This window comes from Polyodon spathula, chromosome 9 (assembly GCF_017654505.1).
Source record: "Polyodon spathula isolate WHYD16114869_AA chromosome 9, ASM1765450v1, whole genome shotgun sequence".
NCBI lineage: Eukaryota > Metazoa > Chordata > Actinopteri > Acipenseriformes > Polyodontidae > Polyodon > Polyodon spathula.
In genome coordinates this window covers 1,617,254-1,641,066 of record NC_054542.1, presented here as the reverse complement: position 1 = coordinate 1,641,066, position 23,813 = coordinate 1,617,254, and the positions used below count along the sequence as shown (strand labels likewise).

The 23,813-nt window shown below is 37.3% G+C and overlaps 1 protein-coding gene across 3 annotated transcripts in view; it reads right to left on the bottom strand.

Moving 5' to 3' along the window:
* Positions 1–23,725, bottom strand: part of dclk1a (doublecortin-like kinase 1a) — a 94,794-nt gene extending 71,069 nt beyond the window's left edge. For 2 of the 3 annotated variants that reach the window (XM_041260294.1, XM_041260296.1), the window contains exons 1-3: positions 23,469–23,724; positions 22,010–22,405; positions 17,116–17,462 (exon numbers count right to left, since the gene is read on the bottom strand). In XM_041260294.1, coding sequence (XP_041116228.1) covers positions 17,116–17,462; positions 22,010–22,388 — 726 coding nt within the window. In that variant the 5' untranslated portion in view covers positions 22,389–22,405; positions 23,469–23,724. Of the gene's footprint in view, positions 1–17,115; positions 17,463–22,009; positions 22,406–23,468 lie in introns of all 3 variants that reach the window. The other variant, XM_041260295.1, reaches the window with a different exon arrangement.
* Between the last annotated feature and the right edge of the window lie 88 nt (positions 23,726–23,813).

The window sequence follows — 23,813 nt, the reverse complement described above, 5'->3', positions numbered from 1 at the left end:
GTTCTTTTTTTTTTCTTTAAAAGGGTACATAAGGACCTTTTATTTTATTGTGTTCCCATGAGTTGCTACAACTGTTTACAAAGGTGTGTGTATTGTTTTGTTTTATTTTTTAACATTTTGACCTCTTTTTTAAACTTTTAAATTGCTTTCCCTGCTTCAAGATGGCTTCCCATGTACCTGCACTGGACCTCTCAGAACTACATTTCCCATTATCCTCCTGTTCACATATGTAACTGAGATGGATTTACCAGTGATACAGTCATTCAGTAGTAAGTAATGTATTTAAATATGCAGTACTTATTCATAGTCTATACCATATACACATCAGTATTGCACACATGTAATCATAAACATTAATATTGTAGTCATTTATTTCACATGTAAAGTGCTTGTTGCTATGGGTTACTGAGTGGTTACCAACATTCCAAATACATTCAAGTCTACAGGAAATTAAATTAAATCTAAAACACCTAAAAGGAAGCCATTCTGCACATCGAGACTCGTCTGGATGATCTGAAACTTTGTTCCTAAAGACTCTCAGTAAGTCAGGTTAAAAGCATTCCAAAGTGTGCCTGACAAAGACACAAGTAAAAGCACAGCTCTCAGAGTGGAAGATGAGATTGTAATGAAAACTTCAGGGAAGGAAAAACTACAATTTTCTAATAGAATTTTAGAAATAATATATAAATAGATGCAAGGATTCAATACATAAGGGCATCACAATGTTTCACTGCTAACTGACAGCTTTGAAACACACACAAGAGGAATGATGTAGCTAATGCATTTATAGCAAAGTTGATCCTAAATTCATTATTTAAGGGTTTCAACCAGCATTAATGCAGAATGCCTTTGATCCTAATCTCATTTTCTTTTTTTCTGAATATACACTGCTCTTCAAAAGAGTCACTGTTACTCCTGTATTCACCGAACCCATTTACATCACTCATTTTTCTTAACGTGCTAACTTTGTTTATAAAATGATGGATGTTTGCCTTTAACAGCTTTGAAAGGCTGTGAGTTGGCTATAATTCCAACAAACGCATCTTACAGAAATAGTCCAAAATAAAACTGTGTTTAATAAAATGCATGTGTTTCGAAGTTTTTAAAGGCAAATATAAAAAATCTACATCCATTATTCTAGAGGGACAAGCATTGCTAGCAATGTCTTTCCATTTGGCATCACAAGCTTGATCCACATGTGCCACACATGCATGTACAGACTGGCAGTGCCATATATCGCGATTCTGATACTCTCAATATCTTCTAAGGAATGTCCTTATCAAGCATAATCACAATTGGATGAATGGCCCTGTAGATTTAAAACCCTACTGACAGGTGACTTCCAGTTATGCACGTAAGGAGGATGATAAAGAAACAATCAATATGAATATTGAACCCTTTTGCATATGTTAACATATGCCATCAGAAATCCCGCTGGAACATCACAGGACTCCAAGATCCCAGTATGAAATTTATAAAGATTTGTAAAAAAAATGTTTAATGTATACTCAACAAAGGTGTTCTAATTCCTCATTGTTCAGGTTGACAAAAATAATTCAGGACTGAAAGGGTTAAAGAGTATGACACAATCCAATCTGGAAAAATAACAACATACTGCACAGAACTCTGCACCATTTCAAGTGTCGAAGCAGCCTCTTAAACTGCCCAGGGTATTTTATCAGCAAGGACAGAATACTGTACTTTTGTGATGAGTTGAAAGAATGAGCCTCCTGGGTGATTTTTAGTTAGAAAGAGATTGATTTTAGAAAAGACTTGGCAAACTGTCCCAAAGAAATGGCCCAGCAAGGTCATATTAAGAGGAAGATGTTGCAGTCAAGTTTAGGTTGTATTTCTACCCTAACTGCATTTTCTATCTGAGAGAAATGTGGGTCACAGCATGTATTCCTGCTGTCTTTAAAGAAAGGTATGTTTGTTAGCCTTATTCTCAGGATATCTGTTCCATTTGGAGAATAGGCTAGTTGTAAAGGAAAGGAGTCATTAAAGGGGTAGGGACAATTCCACCCTCCATGTATTCATGCGTCATCAGGATCTGCATACATTTTCACACAGAACTCTACACAGACAAAAAGAAAACCAGCTCAGCTACATGGTGCTGTGTGAATTGGTAAGAAGATTAGCTTATTGGTAGTCAGTTAGAATACCTTTTTTCTGAAGAAGAAGAAGAAGAAGAAGAAGAAGAAGAAGAAGAAGAAGAAGAAGAAGATGGCATTAATAAATAAGAAAGACCACATTTTTTCTCTATGGTAGAGTTCTTCAACTTGTGGCCTGCGGGCCACACCCAGCCTGCAAGGGACAACCAAGTGGCCCGCCAACAGTCCGCAAAAATTATAACAAATAACTAAAAGAACTATGGAAAAAAAAACAATAACATTGTAAACCAATTTGTGATTTAGACTTGTCTTATTTTTATATCCGGCAATGCAGCAGGTGCATCACACCACCTCTTTCCAGTCACTAAGTCACTCAGACACTTTGTGGGGGATTTTACTTTTTCGTGTTGCTATTGAAAGGTTTTTTTTTCTGTCTTATTTGGAAAGTGATATAAACACGTCTCTCTCTACCAACTAGTAAGAAGAGAAAACAATGGTGAAAATCACAGATTCAACAAGGAGCGGACCAATAAATATAATTTATTTTACCAACTGTACCGAACACAAAGCTAATGTGTTTATTGTGCAATTCACTATACTATTAATATATCAGACCCATTGAAGAAGGGTGCTGATGCTGAGTGAATCTTGGTTTGAATAACACAGAGAGAGACAGTCACGCCTCAACCGCTGTGAGTCTATGATGAAGAAGCTTGTATTTTCTTTTGTTCTTACACTACTGTACTTCCTTTTGTTCATTTGCTGTGAAGTATATAAAAAAAAAACTAGTAGTTTTTCGTATTGTATACTCGCACTGACACTAAGCATTATTGTGGGTTGTATCTTAGACACAGTACTGTTTTAAACAAACACTTCTTCCTTTATTTGTTTATTGGAAAAATTTTAAGTATGCCTCGTTTTGAGTGATAAATTATTTATTTATTTATTTTATTTTTACTAAATTTAGGGAAAAGTGCATTTTACTTATTATAAATATATAAACTTAGTTAGCATTAATATCAAAAATATAATGTGTAAAACACACGCGCTCGAATTGGATACTGTAGCACATGTGAGTGTGTGCTGGGAAGCTTTTTTCTTTTAGTCTTCATAAATCACAATTCCCAGAATATCACAGACTGCATGAATATAATTAATGTAATATTATAGATTTCACTTTTTGGATAATTCCCTGTTAGCCTCCACTTTATTCTTATAATTTCAAATTTGCAAGTAAAAAGAAAGTTCAAAGGAGGTAATATTATGTTGACACGCAGAAATTGGCCCACAACACCATCTTATCCCCACTAGGCAGGAGCTACTAGTGTATACAATGCAATTGCTGCACAATTTCCCATGTAAGAAGATATGTTGCCGAAGGCAAAACCTTCATGTGGCTTCACTTAGCTGTATAAATATGTTTAGCAGAGCAAGACCAAAAAAGCATACAGCAAAGAAAAAAAATGACTGGCAAGAGTTTTATTAAATGTTCACATCCAAAGTATTCAATTAAACTAAGAATACAGTAATCCGTTGCATTTCCACCCTATTCGTTTATCCACCATGATCAACCTCTTCAGCATTGTTAGTTTATTACTGAACAAAGACACGTTCAGATATTGTAGATACTACCAAAGTTTTCGTACACTACAGTATGTTGTATATGCTCTGTGCACTGCCATTGCTGGTAGTGTCACGTGAGCTGTTCAGTGTGTTGATATGTAAATAAATCCTGTATCAACTTCAACTTCCATCTCAATCTCCTGCCTGTCACTCAGCAGTGAATGCACGCACCCACACAGCAGATGGCTACCCTGTCACAAGCATTAATACCCTGTATCTGTCTAAACAAGAGATCTAAGGGAGCTCCCTAATAAAAGCTGAATCGCAAGACAAAAACTGTGTGAATATAGTAATTGTTACAGCTGTGTATACTGGTATTTAAAACAGGACTCTGACTTTGTACATATCCGCCCTTACTCTGGTCCCACCTCAGTCGATTATGCGATGGACTACTTACATGATTAATTTGGGAATTTTACCTTTATAGTAACTTTCAATCATTCATTTTAATGGATTAGTAACGGAGTGCCACATTGTCTTGTAGTATTAAAAGAAAACCCTGCAGTGGCCTGAAAATGTGAAAATCCTCCAGCACATCCAAGCAGTCAGTGCAGGTCAAAGGATGTTGATTTGTCTCAGTACAGCCGCTGAGCTATTTCCTGCTGAGGTTGCTTGCTGGATGACTCAGCACCCAATATGGCTACAGTATAATGAAAAAAAAAAAAAAAAAAAAAAACAGGCAGTAACAAGTACTATTTTACTTGTCTCTCCTTAACAAGCTTGTTGCTCTGCAAGGTAGCTGAGTTGACCATCTCACTGCACTAAATTGATGGGATTTTAATTTGCTATATAATTGCTGACTTTACTCAAGATGATTAACCTCAAATTAAACTATCACCCACACCAAAAATAGGTTTACATGTTTAGTGTCTAATGAGTACAGGTGAATCAAAGGTCACCTGACCAGTTAACTGGGGGAAAGTATGCATCATAGAGCTTGACAGAAAGTAACAGCTAACCATAATAATAATGATAATAATAGCAACAGCTGATTTATTCAGCACACAGTGTATTCTGTAAGTATTTTGTCACCCTAGCTCATATTTGACACATAATATTAATATCTACACTACAAAGGTACCTGCTTGCCTGTTTCGGTGATGCTTCTGAAAGGTGTGAATTTGTGAAAGCACTGCATACCAAGTGGAAGCTAGTCTAGCTCTTGAGCAATGCACCAGGTTTTATATCTGCTTTCAATCTCACAGCTAGAATGGACAGCTTCGTACTGCATTTCAATGGAAACAGCAATAATCTCAGTCCAGCTCAACTCCACAGTGTGTTTTAATATAAAGAAGGAACCAAAAATTGGTGCATATTTTAATGCAATTTAACAATACGTAAATGCCATTCATACACCAACTTTCCCTGATTTTTTGGGAAACCTCTGTTATTTTGAGCCTGAGGATATTTTCTTCCATGTTTCTCCAGTTTGTTTTTGGTGAAAATATATACAGTAGTAAAGGCCCAATCATGACTGAGGTAAAGCAAAGAGGTGTGCGAGTACCTGAAACTTGAATGAAAACTAAAACTGAAAAGTACTATGACCTCACATTCAGAATGCAAACCTTAGTTACGTGGCTTGGCATGAGAAATCACAGAAACATCAACAGGGGAAAATAGTGACAATTTGTTTTATTTTTGTAACATCTTAAAAGTACAACAACAAGGAAGTCAGATCATGCTGCAGCTACAGCAACTGCAAGTTCAGCACCATGGACAGAGTTAATGACAATACCTATGTAGCTCAAATGGGGAGCACTCACATTATTCAATAATTTGTTATGAAACTGTAACTCCGGATTCTTTAATATATAATCAATCTATTACTTCTCTCTCTCTCTCTCTCTCTCTCTCTCTCTCTCTCTCTCTCTCTCTCTCTCTCTCTCTCTCTCTCTCTCTCATCACTTTGATTACACGGCTGGCTACTTGCACATGGTTGGAGAGTGCTTCTGTATCCAAGGCTGCACAAATTACTGACATTTCACAGGTACAATACAATTTAAACACCTTGGGCAGACTCAGTGTTGAAACACCCTACTGACAGTGTTTTGCCAGGTGTTTCTAATTGGCTTCAGAGATGCTGGAATCAGTGAAGTTGCAGCTCTATTCGTTTTTGAATTTCTACTAGTTATTAAACACAGTAAATTGTTATTGAAGTTATACTAAGTTATACTAAGGCTTTTTATTACCCTGACTTAAACTGTTTTTAACTGTTTGGGATGCTTATGAAAAGCGCTTTTTATCAATTCAATGTTACTGTTAAATAAACTGAAGCGAATGCAACCGAGCTATGCTTGTGCCTCCGCAAATATAAAGTCTGCCAATATCAACCACATTTCTGGTACCGCTAAAATTTTTGGCCGTGAAAATAAAGGGGTTTACAGTATGCATATGTTTTTGCTAATGAATTCTGGGATGATCTTGCATTAATTTCAGGAATGCTGTGTTGGTGAGGCGCATGGTTTCCTCGTGGGGGAGGGCCGTTGTTATTATCAGAATTAGGTTACTGTTTTTTCATGAAGAGAATTTTTTTTTTCTCTTCAACAAATGTGCAATCTGCAAACAGAATCCTGCTTGATAAAAGGTTATTCTGCGTTACTGTTTTATGCACAAAAATCGACACTCACAACAATATAAACCGTTCCACAACAAATTAATTCTAGATGGTAGATGATTAGAGGATTTTTTTTTTGCAGAATAACTGATGTCTAATTCACAGGTCGATCTAAATTTTTCAACCATGATTCATTTATATAACAGGTGCTCACTGTATTTAATTTCAAATATAACATTCAGCTATAAACAAAGCTTTTCATCAGACACTGATGTTCATTCCGTTCCACATGCCAGCCTTCTCTAAATGTCACACAGCCAACTCTTCAAGATCAAGAACAATTCTGGAAAAGCCACAGGCTTGTATGAATTTATCAGAAGGGAATTACACAATAATAATAATAATAATAATAATAATAATAATAATAATAATAATAATAATAATAATTTATGGCGAGACTGGGTTCAAGATGTTCAGAGGAGGAACTTCTACCATGTGGTACTTCAGTTAAGTTCATTTCTACACATTTTTACAAAAGCTGCTTGTCATCTTAGAATCTATTATACTTGCTACTCTCATTTATTGCTTCTAATCCCAATAAACTGGATGTCCCATCACTCGCTCATACACCAATCCTCCAGATCAACAAACCATCTCAATGGATCTGGTGTGTCATGTACCATGTATTCCGTACATTCAAAGCATGTAAAGTATCACACTAATTGTATTTGCCACTTTTCTGCACCCTCCAGCCACCTATCGAGGTGCTGCTACAGTTTAAGGGGTGTTTTCTTTTTAAACAAAGTAAATCTGATAAATTAAGGGAAGGAGTAACTGTTCACATGCTCGCACTATTTCTGTTTTCTGGCCTCCAGACCCTGATCCATTATTTCTAGCTGCGCAGAACCTGCCAGTCTCCAGATCCTGGTTTTCTGTAAGCATCCAAGATCTCCAAAAAGGCGGCCTTTCTTCATCAAATTATTCGTGTCATTCCTTCAGGATTGGAGCTGCAACCACAGCTGCTCAGTGAACATTCCTGCACATGCCATCAAAAAGCTTGGTCGGTCGTCTTCCGATGCTTATGAGATTTACAAAAGAAGCAATATTAAAGACATTCTTGCTGCCCAACAACACCTGGAACCTGCATCCTAATGAAAGACTTTATTCCAGGATCCAACCCTACCATATACTTTGTTATATATGATGCCATCTATTAATAGGTAGAATTCTACTGTTTTTAGGCATGGTGTGGAGGCGGTTGAAGGTTTAGGGCCCCCAGAGATTTTTCCCTTTTAGGTTTTTTTCTTCCCTCTGTTACAAAATTTTTTTATATCACATTATGTTTTGTTTTTTTTATGGGAAGGGGGCTTTTTATTTTTGATATGTTTTGTGCATTCAACAAAATGTGTGAGGTGGTATAGGTGGCCATAATTATATATGTTTAGTAAATACTGTCCATGAATCTCTCAGGCTCTCTTTCCTGGGAGGGGGGGGTATACGATTCTCCTCTGCCTAATATTTTTTTTAGCAGGCAGCACAGTAGCACTGGAATGCTCCGAGGGATGAGGCTGCGCTCCAACTATTTGTATTCTACTTTTTATTTTTTTTTCACCATTGTTTGGGTTCAGTGTTTTTGGAAATCATTTTGTATCATAATAAAAGGTGGTTATTTAACTCAACATTGTCCTGACTGAAAGTGACTTTTAGCACAATCACTTCATGCAAGGCCAGATTTAAACAAGCCTGATAGTCATCAAAGGTCTCTAATAGGAGGCTCACAGTGTCTGGTGTATCTGTGTTGTGGAATAACTGCTCCATTGAGGTTTAGGTTTAGTCCACTTAAGTAATTTTATTTTCAAATTGGATTGTAACCCAGAGCCAGAGAGGTCAAAGGCTATTACATGATCCCTAGCCTGGACCTGACTTCATGATTCCCAACTGGCTTAAAGGAAAAGTAGTTAATTATTACTGTCAGCAAGGCCATTGAGAACCAGTTAACCCCTCAGCCTCAAGGGAATTATTTATGAATCATCTAGTAGAGTAAGCCACTCAAAACAAAGCAGAGCTAGGCTTTAACTTGAATCAATATGCTGTCCCTTAACATGCATGCAACATTGTAATTAAGTAGTGTAACTATTAAAAGTCTAGCAACAAAAGTGGTAAAAAAAAAAAAAAACTCTCTTCATAAAGGAAAATAAGCTGCATCTACACAAACACTTCTTTATGGTGGTTTGAGAATAACCAAGATAAGTCAACTCAACTTAATTATTGCTAGCAAGAATATTCTTAAGGCACAATAATTATTTCATTCACAGCCTAATGTTGTTTGACTGCCATGGCATAAAGACAGAGAAACTATCAACTGTCTATAGATGAAGTGAAGATACTTGTCCCAGGAAAGACTCTTTGCAAAGTAGATTTATGCTGTTTTTATATATTTGGTAGATGCATTAAGCCCTGAGTTATTATAATTGCGGATCATCAAGTTATGGCCAACTCCCAGGCAACTGCACTAATTGCAGATCATTACCAATACCTACAATTCTGCAGACAGTGTAATAAAAATGGTTTGCATTACAAAAGTGCCTCAGAAGAATTGCATATGCTGGCAAATGATCTTCTTTGAAACTTCATATGCTAATTTTTAAATCACATCAGGAGAACTAGAGAGGAGTATTATTTATTTATTTATTTGTTTGTTTGTTTGTTTTAAAAACACAGCCATTTTGTTAACACAGGCAACCAGCATCTGCTACTATGTTGTTAGTAAACAGCCACTTACAGGATAATAATACTAACCCTAACCCTACGTTACTAAACCCACAGTAATGCTTTCTTTCCCTTGTGATCAGTAAGAGACCCAGCACTAAAGAACTCAGGCTTTCGATGTCCATTGTGGCCAATAATGACATCACTGGGCTCCACAGATCCATTGCTTTGTGCTGCAGAGCCTGTTCCTAAGCAACCAGCTCAGGCAACTGCATCGCCATAGGAACTGAAGACCAGACTAATCCATAATTTTAAATAAATACTGTGACCGTGATGGGACAGGGCTAAAGAAAGAAATAGAGGTCATGCAAAAAAAAACAAACCCAAATGTGTATTGAGTGGTCTGCAATCCGTTGCAAGGTGGTTTTCATGCTGCAAGCTGAATTCTGTTTTCTTAATGACCCTGAAATCATGATCAGATTTAGTTGTCTAATGTAACAAGGCACGCTGTTGTTTTACAAAAGTTCGTTTACAGCTTTTGGAAAGAGAAGGAAGGCCGTAGACATGGGGGTGGTGTGGGGGGGGGGGGACTCAAAGTCCCAAATTCATACACACTCCAAGACATAAACATGAACAAAGTCTATCTATTTGACCAATATAATTTGTGTAAAGTAGGAATGGTGGGCAATATGAGATTGATATTTAAATGTATTGTTTACTAGTCCCTCCTGTGCATTTACTAGGGGCTCCTACTAACACTTGAGTTCATAGCAGTTAAAATTGTAATATAGTATGCCTACACAATTCCCTTACATAATTTGGTGAGTTATGTTCTGAAATGTTTGCAAGGAATCGCACCAGAGTACTAAAATAATGACTCAGTCTGCAGTAGCTACAACTATATACCTAAGTAGCTGAAACGCTGGTCTACTTGTTTCCTGTATAAAATTGAGGGTTGACGTTATGGAGGAGTTACAATAGCTTGTGAGAAGGAGAAAAGCGAATATAACTTGTCACAGTTTCTGACCTCATTTAAGAATGTACAATGCCAGGAAGTCACTGCAGTGTTGTACTGACACTGCAACCTTCAGTAGTAAAATGTTAATTGATTTGTAGTGCTTCATTATTTTAAAAGGTTTCAACTTCTAAACAAACAAAAGCTGGAAGCACTTTGAAACACAATAAAACTAAAATGACCAACAAAACAATATTGGAACTGCACCTGTCTATTGGAAAGAGTGTAATCGATGGCCTAACAGCAGACCAGTCAGACTAGTCTGTAGACTTAGTCATTCAGTAGTGTTTGTAAAGTTATTTTTGCAACAGTGGCATTTGCTTTCTGCTACGAAATATATAAATAAAAAATATATTGCCTCAGATTTAAAAAAGACACCTATTTTTTTTTTTTTTTTTTTTTTTTATAAATTTAGTAGTAACCAATTATTTTTTGTATTTTCTCCCAATTTAGAATATCCAATTATTTTTATTTTATTTAGAATATCCAATTATTTTTAGGCTCAGCTCACCACCACTACCCCCTGACTCGGGAGAAGAGAAGACGAACACATGCTGCCCTCCAAAGCATGTTGTCTGTTGACTGCTTCTTTTCACACTGCAGACTAACCATGCAGCCACCTCAGAGCTAAGGTGTAGGAAGACAACAAAGCTCTGGGCAGCTTACAGGCAAGCCCACAGGTGCCCAGCCAGACTACAGGGGTCGCTGGTGCACAGTGAGTCAAGGACACCTTGGCCAACCTAAGCCCCCTCCCTCCCCGGGGGGCGCGCGGCCAATTGTGCGCCACCCCCTGGGAGCTCCTGTCCACGGTAGGCAGCGGAATATCCTGAACTCAAACAGGCGACGTCCAGGCTATAGGGCGCATCTTTACCGGATAAGCCACTTGGGAGCCCCAGTGATCCTATTTTTAATGAGATTTCAGCTATTTCTACCTAAGCTCTAAGGATATGACCTATATAAATGTATCCTAAATCTACCCTTCTTCTCTGTTCTTTAAACAAAGTTGTATCTAATTTAGAAGCAGTCAAGAAAAAACCTTATATAACACAAACGAATAAGTGGACTACTGTGCGAATTCAGTACAGTAAGGCTAGCTTGCAAAAGAATGAATGCTAAAAATATCCTAATGAAATTAAATTCTGTTGAGGAACATGAAAAAAAAAAAAAAACAGCAGCTGCAGAATTATAAAAGAAATAAATCAATCAGAATAGTGCAAGAAAGACCTCTCCTCTTTTTCGCATTTGTGTTCACTGACAGCTTTCCTGCAGGGCAAGACAGTATTTGCTATTAATACCTTGTTAGGATCTAGTGAAAGTTTTCTTCCTGACAGTGACATCATCCTTCTCATACATGCTATTCCTTGGTTTGACATGGCAGTGTGACAGGCCGGAAGCCCTGTATGTAAATAGTGTGTTTTGGTGTATATATTGTAAATTAAATTTAAAGTATTTTGAATATGGATTAATTCCATCCCTGCCAGACCCATGTGTGGAATGACTAATTGATGGTCCTCCTACTCTGGGACGTAATCCCTCCTCTGGCTCTCTAGACGACAGGTACTCCTACTGTGGCCGGGGACGGCAGTTCCTCCTCAGGCTGTCAGGATGGCAGCTACTCCTTCTTGGACCATAGCTCCTCTGGCTCTTCAAACAGGCAGGTAGCCACTCCTACTCTGGCCTTTGAGAATGCAGCCAACTCCTTTTTGCCTATCTGCCTTCACTCAGCAGGACCAATGACGCTCACTGCTGCCACTATATGTAACACTGTTACGTGTGTGGGTCACCACTGAATAATAACGAGTCAGATACAGAGTGCTGGGTGTTAACACGCCACACAGGTGCTGCCACTAGAGTACCAGCAATGGTAGCCCTAGTGTCAGATTTAATAAAGAAAATGAAAAAAACTAAACTAAAAAAAAAGGCGAGGAACCTACTACACTATGTTACCCTCTCTATACTGGTTGGGATCAACATCCACAAAACTAACCTATTACTGTTGCTCCCAAAGATCTGGCCTCCCGGCGATTCCGGGTCTCTACAACAGGCCTGGCTGTGCAGAGCCTTCACGGGTTTCATAGTAGCTCTCCTCCTTGATGTAAACAAAGCAGCCCTCTGTGTAGTATGGTGGAGCAGTAGACGATTCTTGAGCTGTGTGCATGCTCCCCAGGCATGGCACCCAGCCAATCCAGACCTACAGAACAGCTCAGTGCCGGATGAGCCTATCTGATCAATTGGTTGCCTAGCAACACATCTCCTGTTACGAAACCCAGCTGCACACATCCGCGCAAGAACCAGCGACAGGGTTCTCCCTGTCACAGTCTCCTTGTGTTTGTTTCATAGTAAAATAATTACTGTTGTCTGTATATTGCACTGTGTTTGTGAATGAATTATATATATATATATATATATATATATATATATATATATATATATATATATATAGATATAGATATATATATATAGATATAGATATAGATATATAAAATTGACCTTGCTGAATGTCACAAAGGGCTCAGGCAATTATTTAAATGCCAAGCAATATTGTGCTGAAGTCACACACTGAATTTTAGTTATATATGTTTCCTGCCCGGACAAGTGTCTACTGCATCTTGGGAAGATTGATAATGAATATATAATTTTACACTTTGATATATTTACGTAGCTTGACCTGGAGCAATGAAGAGAATGCAAGTGATGGCATGTACTACTTGCAGGTTGGCATAGGTTGGGCCTACTCCAGCAGGCTTCGTTGGTACACATGCCTACTCTACATTAGGGTTATTTCAGCACTCTTAATAGTGTAATGCATTGAACGCCTCAGGAATGGTTTTGTGTATGGCAAAGAGAATTGCTTGTTTTCCTTCACTCAGGAACAGAAAAAGGTGCCCATAGGAGAAATCTGTAACTATCAGCATTATTATCAAAATGTTAACTTGCATGCAAAACACAGGGCAGAAGTGCAGGTGCAGTCGTATTAACCATGTGTAGAATGTACCACAGTGGTAAACAGGGGCTTTCATATTGTTGACTTTGTTGCAGATTTCAACTCCCAATATCCCTGAAATACAGGCAGAATGGTGATATAACATTTGAACACTTCTAAGTTGAATCAGTGCCATTCTGGTTGCCCATGGCGTCTCTTTACCATATTTACTGTGTTATGGCAGGTGATTTTAATTCCAACCCCTTGTGATTGGAATGTAACCATTCTAATCACAAGACTTCAAGAGAGGTTAAGAAAACGAGAGAGACAGATTTCTTGTTATCTCCTTACTGACTTTTTGAATAGATTATTGTGACCTTGTTTCTGGCGGCATTGCCCTTTACAAAAACAAAGGCATGCATTCCAATTTAACTTTCCTTCTGATCAGTGTAGCTCACTGTGGAAAGGATAAAGAACGATTGTGTGGTTTCTGAATAGCTCTGTAAGCTCCATCAAATCTACATTAAAACTCCACACACAACAGCTGAGAAAAAAACACATATTTTTAGGTCTTCCATCACTGCCAAAGAAGTAAATTAAGAAGAGCTTCAGTGGGACATGTAGGGTTAGATATAAATTCAGAAAATAGAGTGGGTGGAATACTAACAAACTGAAGATGCTATTTCAGTCTACCGTCAGTGACTGCATAGTTGTTATTATGCTAATGACATCTGGGGAGGCTGCAATCAGACTGCAGCAGTCTTTCCTTCACACGCTTTTCGCTTGCTGGGTAAAAAATAGCTGACTATCAGATTGTTCAAAGTACATCAATTCTAGCTTCAGGGTTCAGACCAAGTCTGTTTTCACCGGTAAAAGGATTCTTTACACCATTTACATTTTCATATGTTTTTTATTCCTTACCTGTTTAATAGCCTATTCTGCATGCTTCTGCATTATTGTTGCAGGTTAAACAGTATTTGTATTGCTTACTGACTATTCTTACAAAGACGTTATGGCTATGGCTTATTTTAATGTCAACCCCCCAATCTTTATAAAATGGGACCATTTATCACTGTGAACAAGATATTACACATATGGAAGTGTTGGATTAACACTACTCACCTGTGGTATTCAGTAAGGGAATAACATTAGTAGGACGGCTTTCATATCATAGATAGTTCTTTTTGCCAGCAACAATAAACAGAAATTCAATCATGCTCCTGACTAACCACCAACAGGAACCAATCTGGGAATTAAATTAGCCTTATATGTGACTGGAGTTATCTGACTAAGTGCAATACAATATTCTCTGGTTAAGAGAACACCCCTCAGTAAGCAAAGTGTTCTTACAGCTGAAGTGTTCTCTAAGACGGAGTTAGCCACCAGACACAGTGTGAATCAATAAATAAAAATGTACTACTTGTGATAACGCACGTGCATCAATATATGAAATTAACTGAATAAATAAAAGAAAAGCAATATGCAAGTGTATGTTAATAAACAATAATAATAATAATAAAGTAACAGACAAACTGACATTAATAAAATGCCAAACTAAATACAGCACCCCTACACACGCTAAAAAATGCAGCAGCCATATACTAGACATGCATATTATTTAACAGAACTCATTAGAACGGGAAACAACAAATTGCTCGGCGACTTGTGTCTGATTCAGGTTTTTTTCAAGAGTTCAAACAATTTCCAAATTTTTGTAGCAAGAGAAACAGCTGTTCATTTCACGTTTGTTTACATGCCATTCTGTAGCGATGAGATGCATTCGTGGAAATCAGAATACAAAACGAATCAATGATATGACGGAGGTTCTTGAAAGATTTAATAAACCAATCAGTGTGCCTCAAGACACTCTCTCGATGACAAGTCGCTTTTGAAAGTTTGATGATGATAGGTTATCAGGTTACAAAAAATTCCATTTCAGAACAGAATAGTCCAGAATGGCACCCAGAGAAAAAAAAAATAGAACACTCAGTCCTATGTTTCCTAATCTCCCTCCAGAGACATTGGTTTAATGAATTTTCTTGTCTGCACATTCTCTGAAAGACTGCCTTGCACAGTGCCTACTTGTGCCAAGTGTGTGTTTTTGTGATTTGTGTAGAACTGTCCCCCAACAGCCATCAAAGTGATACGAATTTCAGCCAATACTGACTTAGTCCAGATCTCAACCAGTGGCAAACGAAATGTGAAAGATTTCATATCCCACCCCACTGAGCCTCCAAGCTCCTGTTACAGCTTTTGAGAAACATTCTGTGTGTGACTTTTTGCTCCCCTACAACCCCTTTCAAAAGACACACATTTTAGTTTACAATGGCTTTGAGTATATCTGGAGGACCACAAAAGGGTTCCTCTTTAAAAATTTTGCTTTAGGAGAACTGTTGTCCATTTTAGGTTCATAGTGATTACTGCACTAGCTGAATGATATACTGTGTTTCTCAAAGGTATTTTCCAGACCAAATAATTACGGTTTACCAGTCTGCTGAGACGGATGATGATAGTACTTGGCACCACTTTCTAAAGAGTGACCGTTTCATCTACTTTGAATGTCAGAATGTCAGAATCTCCCAGGCAACCCCAAATGGTGCAAAGTCACTGCTTAGACCCTATATAGCAATCAGGCAATACAGTGAGGCAATACATCCAACAGATTATTAAAAGGTGAGAAAATACCACAATGACATCAAATGCAGCTCAGATAAAAACCTTCTTTGTGCTGTTCTGGACAGTATTTTCATCAGACGATTGAGTTAGCCGTGTCTTTGGGCCAAGTAAAGAGCTGCCAGCATACACAAACACTGACCAAAAAGCAATGTTTTAGTTTTCTTCTTTTTGTGTCTTCTAGATATCCATCATAATAATTTAGATGTTATCCAGGCTTAATAAGGCTCTAGAAATAATACAAATTCGGTATTTTTTTGTGAGCAATAACAAAGCACCCATGGTGGGGCAGTGTAATTGAAATGGCATCTTTGGATATAGAAAAATAAGTAATGGTTGTAAATTGGAAGAAGTATATATGATGATTTCTGAGATATGATGATGCCCTAACTTGATTACGAATACAGCAGTGCACCAAATGGGAAGACACTATCTGAAAGCTTGTGGTCTCTTGTCATTGTTACAGAGGTTAAAACAATATGGCAGTAAAAACATCTCAAATGGTGAATGCATGGTGAATCACACTAAATGTAGAAAGAGTCACATTTACAAACACTTCTTAGCAGATAAAACGCCAGGCTTCAGACAGATACTGCTAAGGAGATACCACTTTGTAGCAAATCAGGTACACTGTATTATTTGGCCAATTAGTTATATTTACTAACATTTAGTAAATAATGGATGAAGAAAAAGCTTGAGTGTTCATGATTCAAATTCAGAATCCAGAAAATGTAACTTATACATTAGAAATGAGTTGAACATCCTGAGATGGATATCAAACTAGATGACAATTTAATGGTTTTTCCCCCCAAACTGCACCTTGCTTAGAATAAGCTACTGCTCATTCATCTTGAGAAATAATCAGTTGTGCCTTCCATTGCAAAACAAGATAAGACCCTGTTGACAGCCACTTCTTTGCAGAACAAATTCTCTTCACTGCAGTGTCTTGACCTACGGAGACCTAAATTGGATTCTGAAAAAGACTCCTTTACTAAATGATCTGCCACGGCTATGCAGTGGCATGACTTTGATAATGTAATAATTATTTATGTAGGTGTAATGGCAGCACAAGGACAGCAACTGTTCCATACTAGAACAGCTTGATATGTTCACATTTGACAGTACAATACACTGATCAGTCAGCATATACAGTAAGTACCAGTATGCTACAGTACAAACACTAAACTTGTTTCAGTATAAAATGGAAATTAAAACCAACGTGGACCATCATACTGGAATTTCTATTTAACTGAAACCAGTATAATCACCTCTCGAACCAGGAAGACCATTTTAAATAACCAAACATCTGCTAGCTCTATCTAGCTAACTAATCTTTAGAAGTTGTCAACAACTGAGTTTCTACTTTGGGGACCTTCAAAGCCTTTTGAAAGCAAAACATGCAAAAAAAATTTTATAAAAATTGAGAAAACTTTCAGATACCTGGCTTCAAAGGACACCCAGTTTTAAAGCCCTTCTCCACAGTGATTACAATGGAGGAAGAGTTTACCTGTTTCCCATCCAGTGTGTAGATTCGTTTCACCACCCCACTGTCCAGCTTGATGGCTTCCGTGATGTCTGTGAGGACTTGATCAAAGGAGTGGGCCGTCTTCTTGTTAAGGAGAATCCGGACGGCTTTGCGGGGCTTCACTCCACTGCGGATGATAGTGACCAGCTTGGGCCGGATGAAGTCTTTGCTCTCTCTGGCCTCGACAGGGCTGGCCTTGGAGCCACCCAGTGAAGGCGAGGTGCGGACGCCGGCCAGCGTCTTGACATTCACTGACCAGTTCGGGTTTACATTCTTTGTGTACTCTAGTTTCTTGAAGGATTCTATTGAGCCGCAAACATAGCTTTCACCTGTAGACGAGAACAGAAATACAGCATTAGGCCCTGAACATGTTTTGGTGTAAAGCTCTATTACATTCTCTTACCAGCATGACGTGCACCGAATAATTACTGCACAGATACAACATGAGCCTGATGTTTTGTTTCTTTGTTTACTAAGGAGGATTGTTACACACAGGGGTTACCATTATCCATAAATGCAGTAAGTGTTATTTATTTCCCCTTGTATTATTTCCTAATATTATCATTTCATTCTGGCCTCATTACAGAAACCTTGCTCATGAATATCAGGCTCATCCCAACAGTACATAACACTGGTAACTATTAAACATGTCAAATAACATCCACAACAATGATAAAATACAATTGAGGGCACCAGTCATGAGATAATAAACTGATGTGTAAGTTTCAGACAGCTATTAAGGTACTGACTTTGCCAGCTCAAGTAATGAGCAAGACATTGGTTAGTCATCAATTTTAAAATAAGAAAATAATGAACAATTGATTTTTACAACGCATGTTTGTAATCAGAGGTTCTACCAGATCGCACCGGATCCGAGATCCAGTACCTGTTTCGTCTGACAGGAGAGAATTAAACAGTTTTCTAATGATGAACCGTATGAAAAAGAAAAAGAAAACTGTCTATATGCATAACACATACAATACATTCCATGAATTGAAAGATAAATATACTGTAACAATATATTTTAGAACGCTACAAGCAGCGGAACGCCAAACAAAACTAGCACTCTTAAAATCAGTGCCGTCCCTCCTGTTCATCAGATTTGGCCCACCTCTGGTATTGTTCAAACCTCAAGACTATGTTAAAAAGTGGCTAGGCAAAGGTCAGCATGCAGCTACCATCACCAACAATAAGGCATGAAACCACAAGCAGACATGAACATGAAGCTTATATGGGAAGCGACTGTCAATCAAGGTCAGTACATTAGATCTAGAATCAAAAATTCTATCCCTTAATTATAAGATCTGATAGCTTTGTTTACAAATAAAACCATGCTTGTAGTATGTATAGTCCTCATATAACTTCTGTGACTCATGACACAGACTTACAGCACTCTACAGCCTGACTCAATTGCATTAGGAAGTGTGGGTGGGGAATCACTGCTCTATAACAAATAACTACCTTTACATACAGTAAGTGCTTCTACACTTACAGTACAAAACATAGGACTTTAGAAAGACTTGCATACCAAGTGATCATTTTAACATGTTCTTTATTTGCCTGCTCTTACTGCATTTTTAAAGTAGACTGGCAGCATAATGTAATCCGTTATCTGTTGCTTAAGGGAAAGCTCTATAATTACTGTTACAAAAATAACACTTGTTTTATACATTTTGCATATTTGTATGCCATATTTCATTTTCCCAAGCTGCTTTTGAGACCTATGAGAGTTTACATAACATTTTAAAATGGAAACAAAACAAAAAGATCTGTATTGTGTATGCTTTGCTATTTAAAAGTGAGTACAGAGCAGTTGCATATCTAGGGTATACTGAATTATTACCGACTTTAAAATAGCTCACTCAAGCCAAAGTGAAAATAAAATAATTTGAAACAAAAAGATAAAATTGAAAAATAAAGGACAAGAGAGAATGTTGTTAAGCTAATGAGAGAATATATAAAAGTGTTGTTCCAAGCAGTGGAGAATTAAATTAAACCAGCAAACTTTGTGTGCTAAACGAATATATTATCCATAGGCCGCCTCTTCGTTTTCATTCTTTTTTTGGACAATTATTTTTATTCATTTTTCAATGATGCAGCCATTATGGCCTTTTACAGAACAATGGAACCTTTAATTAACAACATATTATTAAATCCAACATAATAAACATCATTTGTTTTTTGTATATTTGGAAAGCCATTGAACCATTTTATATTGATATGAACGTTATTTGTCTGCTTCCCAAAGGTGTACCATAGTAAAAGCTTATCAAAGTGTAATAAAGTATAGTGAAAATATGGTAAAGTATAGGCAAGCATTGTGAGGTATAGTAAAGCATATTAATAAATATTGCACACCAGGGTACACTATGGTAAAGAGAACTATACCTCTATCATAGTGTACCCTGGTTTACCATATTTATTAATATGTTTTACTATACCTTGCCATGCATAACCATGGGAAAAGCATGTGAAAACTACAAATATACAAAGCAATAATACTGTGGTAAACTTTTAAAAATATAAGGGAATAAATAAGAGAAACAAATTGGCACTCAACTGTAAAATTATATAAAATATGCAATAAACAGCTTAATAATGATGACCAGGTTGTATGACTGACACCACTTTTTAATTTTCCTGTCATACCAAAGCATAAACGTTACTTTGCCGAAGACCAACAATAAGATACAGCTTACAGAACATGCAGAAGCCTGCAGTCTAGCTGTTAATTTTTCATCAGTGAAATGCCCCAGTTACTGCCAGTAATGTCTCCATGGGTTCTTTTATATTTTTAAAACACCTTACTTCAAGGTCAGGAAACATTTGCTAAGTCAAATGTAGGGTGCTGCTTCTACAGCAAGAGTTTCCTTGGTGGCATTTCAAGAAGACACAGTCATTTGTAGCACTGGGGATTGTTTTGCTTACGCATGAATTCAAAGTCTTTATGGTAAGAATGTTCAGAAAGTCTTTGCATTGAGCTACGTATACAGAGATGTATAATTCCCTGTGGAAAAACAGAAACACCTGCTAACTGTCATCTGGATCTAGCGTCACCTGCAAGGTGTTTAAATTGTTAAGGAGGTATACATGACCAATCCACAATCAACACTTTTATTCATTTCAGGTGGATTTAAATCTGTAGCAAAGCGTTGTTTGGAATGTCCCACAGAGCCATCACTTTTGAGACTGTTCCTCGTGAAACATCATTATGCAGTTTTGGATACAGATACACTGTTGAAGGTACTAGCCTTGTTTAAGTCTACTTGACATAGTTTCATAGACGCTTTACCTTGGATAAACTTGCCAATCAAGCACGTACTATCAGTGCTGTCTTGCTCATTCAAACTGACCTGGAACACGTACAAGCATCCTTTATGCAGCTATTTGCATGAAAAATTAATCACTTATGTGAGAGACAGCTCATTAACACCAAAGTGTGCGCTAGATTGCAGGTACACAGTCATTAAATGTTTTAGAAGCCACTAGTTAACTACCTTACAAATAACATGAGATTGTGTGCATATATTTTGCTGTAATGGGGACACTAAAGATTGTTCTCATAGCTATAAATGTATTTCTTTGTTTAAATGTAAATTACTGTACCCCATGGGTCATGCTTAAACGTGTAAGCTGCTGTAAACAACGACAAACAGGGTTTAAAAAACATGCTTTCAAGAACACAATGAGAAAACTACCTGATGATTGGTGTTAAGATGCAAGCTATTGCATCTCTGCTGTACGTCCACAAAGAATAAGGTTACTCTAGTCTAACAATTCTCTTCAAATATTTAAATACATTTTAAATCACAGCAAAGTTCTTGTGATTTCTGGCCAGGTTTCACAAGGCTTCTACAGGTAAGAGAAATGCTTGCAATGGATGGTTCTTCTTTCCTAGCAGCCCTTCCCTACAGAACACTATTATTGTGCCTGGAAAAATCTCTAGACAGGCTCCTTTTCTGCAAAGCACTAAAATGCATTTAAACTTTTAACTGCGTGCAATTAAACATCTTTTTAGAACAGAATCCCATTTCCTAATATTACATACAGCAGCGATTCATAAACAACACAGCTTAGGAAAGAAAACATGCATAACAGAACATGCCATTTTCGTTTTACTTTAAGTCACTGTGTAAGCAACACATACCGTACAGTGTTGAAGAACATGTGAACTTAGTGTCCGTGTATTCAAGTCATGGGCAAAGTGCTGGGAACGCAGCAGAGGCCTTTCACAGAAGCATCCCGACAGGCTACAGCCAAGTGAAATCTGTTCATCATTATTGTGTGTTCCTGTCTATCATAACTGTCTACTTGTAAACCGGAAACAAAAAAGTTCTGTAATAATTTTTGATTTCCCAAGGTGCATTGTTTATGTATTACCCTTTCTATAATATAATGTTGAACCAGACTTACAGTCTTGATGGGTCATGTGTGGGTCATATTGTGTCACTGGAAGCACTGCTTTTCAAAAATCCATATCATTGCATAATTTATTGTCACTTACTTTCACAGACCTTTTAGTTCTACAAATGCCCAGTTAGTGCATTGCTGTGGAGTACAATAGAAATGTTGTGCAATGGTTCTGATATAATTGGTCCCATCCAATATTTTGAGCAATTAAATAATATTTGGGGTACCCGGGCTCTTTTGAAAAAAACAATATTTCTCAAGTATTTAAAAATGGAATGATTGTCTATTCAGGACCATGTATCCATGTATCTATTCTTTGTAATTTGTTTAGCAATCTTTCGGGGAACAAAATGTGCATTCTTTACAAACCAAAGAAAGGGGCTGGAATTATTCTCAGAGCTACATTGACTGACTTCAATGCGTTATATAAATGTAACGTTTATTTTGTGACCTCATCTGCACTTACCTTCCATTAGCTGATCCAAGGAGGAGATTTTTCTGTTGCCATCAATTGTATAGATGGTCCTCACTCCCTGTGGTAAGTTTACATTATCAGACAGAGCCCTGGTTAGATCAGCCAGCAGGGCACCGAAAGACCTAAACCTGTCTGGAGAGATGGCGTATACGATCCCTTTGAAGTAACGGTCTCCGTTGCGGTAAAAGCGAACTTTCTTCGCCTTCTTCTCAGAGCTGAGTGCTTGCAGGGTGCGGGTTCGGTACAGGCTGCAATGGGCACTATGGGTGGGGCTTTGCAAACCATTCGCCCGCGAGCTTCCACGGTTATACCTCTGTGCTTTATCTCGCTCGTCAAAGTGCTCAAACTCCATGTCTCTCTCAAAGGACATCTTCAATGATTTATAACCTGGAGACAGACAGCAACATGTATATACAGTATATAGCCTACATATCTATTTGTTAAGATGACCAACATCACCTTGGGGTGACAATGCAGCAGGTGTTCACCGGCTAGGATGGATGGTACCGTATACCAACCAGTAAGTGAAGTTTAAATAATGATCACCAAAACCAATTATGCAATTATGCATAAGCCAAAGTACTTTGAAAATAACTTGTTCATTACAGATTAAGCAGATTCCTGGTGTGAACACGAGTCCCGTGTTAAACAGCAGCCTATGCACAATAATGCCAATCAACGGTCACGTTTTCACGTATGCATCCTATCTCCATTCAACTGCAGCTTTGATATTTCAATGTGATTAAAAGAAGCGTCATTGGGCTATTGAAATTACAATAGCTACTAATAATTCTAATATTTTTAAGTGTCGTTACATAGTACACATAAATGTAGCCATTCGGCTAACATAAAATGCAAATGAATGAATGACAGCTCACTTGATTTCTCATATATATATATATATATATATATATATATAATATATATATATATATATATATATATATATATCATACAGGTCATACAGGTAGGTTATGGTTATAAACTTATTCTGAGACTGGACGCAAAAATCTCATTTTTAAAAAAAAAAAAAAAAACATGCATAAGTATTACCACAAAATATTTTAATGTATATGATCAATTACGAAAGCACGCCTGATTAACAACAAAAGGTTCTAATTGCCATTGTATAGGTATATCTTTAAAAAAAAAAAAAAAAAAAAAAAAAATGTTTTAATACAATTTCAAACAGCAAAGACAATTTAAAAAAGACATAGGATAGCGTTTCATCTAACATACAATACCGCATGTAGGAGCAGTTGTGATACTGGCCTAAGCCAACTAATACAATGATAATGACATAATAATAATAATAATAATAATAATAATAATAATAATAATAATAATAATAATAATAATAATAATACGGACATTGGTGTATTGCATTATACAGATCAAAGAACTAAAGTCAGTAAAGACAATGTATTTAGTTCTCTAAATATTTGCTTACCTAAGACTCCGGGTATTGTACTGCGTTTTCTGGGCTAATATGTATTTGCCAGATTCACTGATCAAACAGTTTTCAAAGCGTCCTTGTCTTTATTTTATTTTTTTTGCGTTGATACTGCAGCGTAAACCCGGACGTCTTTGTAGTGTTCAGTCTCTGATACCCTGCTCGTGTGTCTGATGGTGAGCCCGGGTTGCACAGATGCTTTCTTCTGCTGCCGTGTTCAGTGATTTGCATTAGCCCCGTCCCTCATTGACATGCAGCTCTTCAACGCAGACTTCAACCATGCATATACCCTCCCCATCTCCCGTGAGACGCGCTCCTTTTACAGAGCAGAATATGTTCGTC